The 6,207-nt window shown below is 34.1% G+C and overlaps 1 protein-coding gene across 1 annotated transcript; it reads left to right on the forward strand.

Moving 5' to 3' along the window:
* The first annotated feature begins 3,556 nt into the window (after positions 1-3,556).
* Positions 3,557-6,162, forward strand: LOC142608278 (endonuclease 2). Its single transcript, XM_075780024.1, has 9 exons — positions 3,557-3,790; positions 3,886-4,057; positions 4,462-4,554; positions 4,722-4,777; positions 4,862-4,945; positions 5,030-5,122; positions 5,227-5,294; positions 5,697-5,770; positions 5,856-6,162. The coding sequence occupies exons 1-9, from the start codon at positions 3,680-3,682 to the stop codon at positions 5,948-5,950; spliced, it is 846 nt and encodes a 281-aa protein (XP_075636139.1). The 5' UTR covers positions 3,557-3,679; the 3' UTR covers positions 5,951-6,162.
* Positions 6,163-6,207: the final 45 nt, after the last annotated feature.

Genomic DNA, 6,207 nt, shown 5'->3' on the forward strand with positions numbered 1-6,207 from the left:
TTAATTTGGTCTGAAATTAACAGATCCAAAATAGGAAACAATCTCCATTAACTGATATAGAGCTGGAAAGTCAATCAGCCATTAATTCACACCATATCACTCCCGTTTAAGCCAGATCAGCCCTAAATAGCTTGAATTAAATTAATTACACTTTCATCTTCCTTTGGGCTAAGCTTGGAATGTCCTGCGTTAAAATCAGCCCATTAAGTGCTTCTTTGATCTTCTTGGATCTTGCTCTTGTAATAGACCCAACTGGAACATGCAATGGATCCTTGAATGTTTGTTGATTCTCATCACTAACCCTCTCTAATACCACTTGTTTTTTTTGTTTAAACCACTTTTAAACAAATTAATTTAATCTAATGAATTAGCCAAGTAGTTACTTAGGTTAATTATGAGATCTAGGTTAAACACATGATATCATATTACCTAGTGTAGAAAAGTAAAAAAGACAGTAATATGATGACTTAGGAAAACCAATAAAACCAACTGATTCAAGGTGAAAAATCTGGGAATGATTTAACCTATCTATCCTCAAGGTGAACAAATTCACTATGATAGAATGAAAGTTTACAATAGATTTAAACCCTAAATCTAAAGCTACCTCTTGTAGATCTTACTAACATGACCACATGCGGCTCCGACTCAACGGACTCTTCTATCTTAAATTTGCTGAACACAAACTCCCACGCTTGTGACTTTGAGATCCAATTCAAAGGTTTCAGATTACCATCAATAGTAGATCTTTATGCAGCAACTTGTTTCCACTAGTTCTTGATTGTAAATCTTGTTACGGTAGACACTTATTGAGTTACAATGTATAGAAACCTCACAAATCTCACAGGAGGACTCACAAGTCTTCCAAGGGCTTCTAAAACATAATTAGAGTTTCCTTTTATACCTAGTAGTGTTGGACTAAAATCCTAGACTTTTTTCACAGGCTTGGGCTTGATTTAAAATCTCTAGAATAAGACTTTTGCTAGGTTGAACCTTCTTTCGATCTGTCGAGCTTCACAGTAGCTGACAGTTTTTGAATCTTGACTTGAACAGTGTTGAGCAATGTCTAACACCTAATCTAAACATATTTTTGTTCCCAGTTTGCCAACATACATAAATTAAGAATCTAAATATTTAACCCTAAATATTTAGAACATAACAAATTATCTAGGAATTTTTTTTAATAGACTAGACAAATTTATTCGTTTATCATAACAAACAATTATGTGTGTCTTATGCGTTTATATAAATATTTTTTTAAGAGAGATTTTCAACTTATGGCGTCCACTCCTAATGATATATCTTTATCATCAAGCCAAGACACCAATTATTTTTTAGTGTAGGTGGGGATTGAACCCCAGATTTCTTATTCAACCATTAAAGACTTTACTAGTTAAGCTAACTGGAACTTACCGTTTATATAAATATTTTTAGTATCATATGGATATGGCTAATATATTTTAATGACTCATTTATCTTTTATGCTAACTACATTTCTTGTGTAATAGAAGAATATGGGACTTCCCAAATACGATCTTAGCTCATGTCAATATAAAACTATTTGGTGGGCTTTTAGTTTTTAAGCTAATGAAAAAGAAAATACACCCAAAACTGAGAAAATGCATGACAAAATAGTTCATAAAGTGAAGAAAGGCATTCACATAATGTTATATATGATGATGCAATGAAGATCAGTAGGCTGGATGCTTCGGACTTGAAAGGACCACTTGTTCTCTCTGCGGCCTGAAGAAAAAAGAAAAGCGAATCAAAGGTGACCGGGGCTGCCGGCCAAAAACCCTCCGATGACAAAGTTAGTTTTTCTCTCTATCTTTTTGGAGTTCCAACTTTTTTGGAGTAAAATTCACATACCTTTGCCTTGTTTGAATCAGTCTTTATATAGTGCCTTCATGGACGGTTATCGAAATTGGAACCTCCCCTGGATTCAAGGAGGGTTAAACGTAACTGCCATAACCGTTTAGGAGTTACACTTCTATTTCACAACGGATACATGACAGTTATGCGTGGGATAAGGGATTGTCACATTATATTCGGAGATTCTCCTAAGTATGATATCCTCGTCCTGGAATTCCTTCGTCGAGCGTGCCTGATAACTCCAAGTGTAGCATCCTCGTCCACGAATCTTTATGTGGACGAGTCCTCTCGGGGCAGACAGTGCGCATCCCATGGACGAGGGATGTAGCTTCGCTATCATCCTCAGGACCGCCTTGTCCGTTACCCTCGTCCTGAGGATAACTCCTGGACGGCTGCCGAGGTGATGACCGTCCAGGGACGGTCTGAGTGTTTTCATCCCACATCAATATATATTTTCATATAAAAAATAATGTAATGACTCATTCTTGGTTTATGTAAGTCACATACTTGATGTTTGTCAAAAACAAAATTGTTGTAAATTGTAATTATAAAATCTTTCGGAGGAAATTTAAGCTAATAAAGAACAAATAATAATAATAAAGCACCTCCAAAAGTGGAGAAAATGTGAGAAAAAAATTCAATCATTGACGTAAAGAAAATCATTGACGTAATAATAATTATATTTTCACATCATACATAATAATGTAATGATCAATTCTTTGTATACGTTACATATATTTGACATATAATACACATACTTGATGGTTGATGCTTGCCAAGCATCAATATAAAACGTTTTGGAATTCTTATAATTTTTCCACTTATATGTTGTAGAATTGTTATACTAGTAAAGAATTTTAGGAATTGGATTTTATTTATATGTTTATTTTACTTTAGAGCCACTGACCTCCAGCTCCAAAAGTGAGAGCCCTGTTTAGGGTGTTGTTGGTTTTTTTGTTTATCGATGAGATGAGAACTAAACCGGTATTTCTCCAATGATCTTATTGCGGGAAGAAAATGTAGGACATGGTGTCCACTAAACCAGCTGGAGTAAGCTTAATGACCATTAAATCACCACCTTTCATGATTTTTAAAAGTGGGCATCTTTTGACCTTCCTCATATGTACTTAATTTAATTGGTTAACTTAAGATTTCATTTTTTTATTTGGTATGTTTAGAGTCATTGCCATTTCACAATATCAAATTTTAAGATCGATTTTATTCTGGAATATTTGACATTATGTCAAATCTCATAGACTCACTAAATGCAAAATTCAGAAATTACAAGCATTCCATATTATTGTGCAGAATCTTTACGATATATTCTTTAGATTGTGCCACTTTTGGAGTCAAAAGTAACGTTATAGTCACAAGAAGGCCACCCCGCATTATCCTTCATTTCTGATCTTTTTGAATTCCTTTCCTTTTCAAGCACGTAACAGCAAAGTCATGCATTGTAGCATGTCTAATGTCCCATATAAACACGTTACCGTTGCTACAATAGGAACGGTCACTTTACTCAAAATCAAAACTATAAATGTGAACAGATTGATTTGTAGCGTTTACTTTTGCTTCCTACTTTAATACCTTAATCAGTATATGTCATGGTCGAAAGCTAAAAGACAAATGTATATTCATCCTTTGGCAAGACAATCGTTAATATGATTTCTTTCTGAAAAAGACATGTATTATTCCATAAAATGGATTATTCATACAGTTCACGCTAACCAATACTGAGCTCTAGTTTCCTTTCTGAGTTCTCTAGTGCTATATATGACATGAAGTAGTAGTAATTTTGCAGTGAAGGAAGATGGAATACTGCAAACTCCAGATAGTGGCTATTGTATCATTGGTGCTTCTCTTCCCAGTCATTGATGCGTGGGGACATGATGGGCATTACATAGTTTGTAGCATTGCTCAGGTGCTTAATAATTTCTTTCTTAATCTCAATGTATTGTCTGCGTGATCAGAAATATATATAACATCTTTATTTGTTTTCTGTGGTAATATAAACAGTCTCGCTTGAACAAAGGAGCTGCTAAGAAAGTGGAAGAACTGCTTCCAAAATCTGCACAGAATGACTTAGGGAGTGTGTGTATATGGGCAGATCAGATCAAGTTTCATTATCCCTGGTCAAGACCTCTTCACTTTATAAATACCCCTAATGTTTGCAATTACAAGTTCTCGAGTGAGTCTTATCTCTCTCTTGGTGGCAAATATATAAGACAGAATCTTTATGTTAAGAGTATTAGATAATGATTAAATTTCTCACTTTTTTTAATAGCTTATTAAATTTTTAAGATAATCAGTAATATTTATCATGGTACTTGGTTTTAAGTTTGAATCTTGTCCCTACTCTACCTTCCATTTAAAACCTTAAAATTTCCCACTAACAATTTAATATTTTGGAATAATCTATAATTTATCAAAAATAGCTTCATAATTATTTCTAATCAATTTCTATAGGAAAATATAACGCAGTTGACATCGAAATGACTTCTTTAGCCACACGTTGGTGATGATAGGATAAAGTACAAACCATGCCGTGTAGGCTGACATCATGTCATGCTTAACAGTACTTTTAATGTTCAGGGGATTGCAAGGATGAAAATGGAAGGGAAGGGAGGTGTGTTGCAGGAGCAATTCAAAATTACACCAGCCAGTTGATAGATATTAGCAGCAAAGGTAAGATTCATGTAAATTCTTGAACCAAAAACTAAAATATTTAGTACAACCTCTTTATTGTTTTTTTTTTTTTTTTCATAGAAGTTCTTCTCTAATGGATGTTTTGCCCATTTATGCTACCTTACTGACCAAATCGTGTTTCTAATGCAATTAATTGTAACTATCAGATAACCTTACTGAAGCACTCCTGTTTTTCTCTCATTTTTTGGGTGATATTCATCAGGTACGAGTTGCATTAAAGATGATCTGAATATACATAGCATGCTTGGATGTGTGCATTATTAACTATAGTACTTGTTTAATGCAGCCTCTACACTGCGGTTTTGCTTCAGACAAGGGAGGCAATACAATTGAAGTTCACTGGTACACAAGGAAGCAAAATCTTCACCATGTGAGTGTAGTTGGCAACTGACCATTGCTTATACAAAAAAGCTGCCTATATTTATGATTTGTAAACTCATACTTATTCATACAGATATGGGATGACAGCATTATAGAGACAGCACAAGAAAGTTTCTATAGTTCAAATTTGGCAGACCAGATTGATGCAATTCAAAAAAATATTACGGTAGCTTATTTGACACTTTCTTAGTGACTGTATTAGACTTAGTACTTGGTTTATTTTCCATAATGTGTATCAATTTTGTTCTGTAAATATATTTCAAACTACAGACTGGCTGGGCCGATCAAGTTAAGAGCTGGGAGAGCTGCAGTTATACTGATACAACATGTGCAGACGTGTATGTTTCTCAACCACAATTTATTAACCTAGAATTTTTTAGCGAGTTCCATTTCATTGTCATAAGGTAGTTTGAATGAAGTATGTAGTTAGCCAATACATTATACTTCTTTCTTTTTTATTTTTTTAACTTATTGCCTATCTTCAAAAATGTCATCTTTTTTCACTATTTTACCAATAAAATGATGTCGCCTTTTTCCATAAAAAAGGCAAGTTTTTTATAAAATATCGTTTCTGGCTTAAATTATGTTCACTTAAATCTCTGCACAGATGGACACATTGTTTCCTATCCTCTTATTTCTCTTGTCTGTCTCAACTTATTGAACAAAAGCAACATTGTTAATGTGTATATGACTTGTTTTACTAGAAATTTAAGGATAGATGAAGTTGGTTATTTTCTCAGATATGCCTCTGAAAGCATTGAAGCAGCCTGTGACTGGGCATACAAAGATGCGACTGAAGGTTCAGTTTTAGAAGGTCAAGAGTAGAGTCTTACAAGTTTTCCAGTTCTGCATGTTCGTTTCTTCTCGGTATAGAGAAATAATATGGAAACTGTTTGCAGATGAATATTTTCTCTCCCGGTTACCAGTAGTCAGTAAGCGGTTGGCTCAAGCTGGAGTTCGGTTGGCAGCCATTCTCAACCATTACTTCAAGTGATAATACTTATTTCTTCTATAGTGTATGCTAAAGCTTTAGACCATACATGTCGATCAATATCAATAAAATACATGGTTCTAGTCATTGCTTTTGAATGTATAAAACATGATACTTCTAGTAATCTAGCACTCTTTTTCTTTGTGAAATTAGTGTTCCACATTGCTACTCAAATTATATCAATTGATTAAATTAAAGGCCGCTTTCTGATATAGCTCCACAGTATTCTTCTATGCAAATGATTCTATTGTTCCACAGAA

Source organism: Castanea sativa, chromosome 8 (genome assembly GCF_040712315.1).
Source record: "Castanea sativa cultivar Marrone di Chiusa Pesio chromosome 8, ASM4071231v1".
NCBI lineage: Eukaryota > Viridiplantae > Streptophyta > Magnoliopsida > Fagales > Fagaceae > Castanea > Castanea sativa.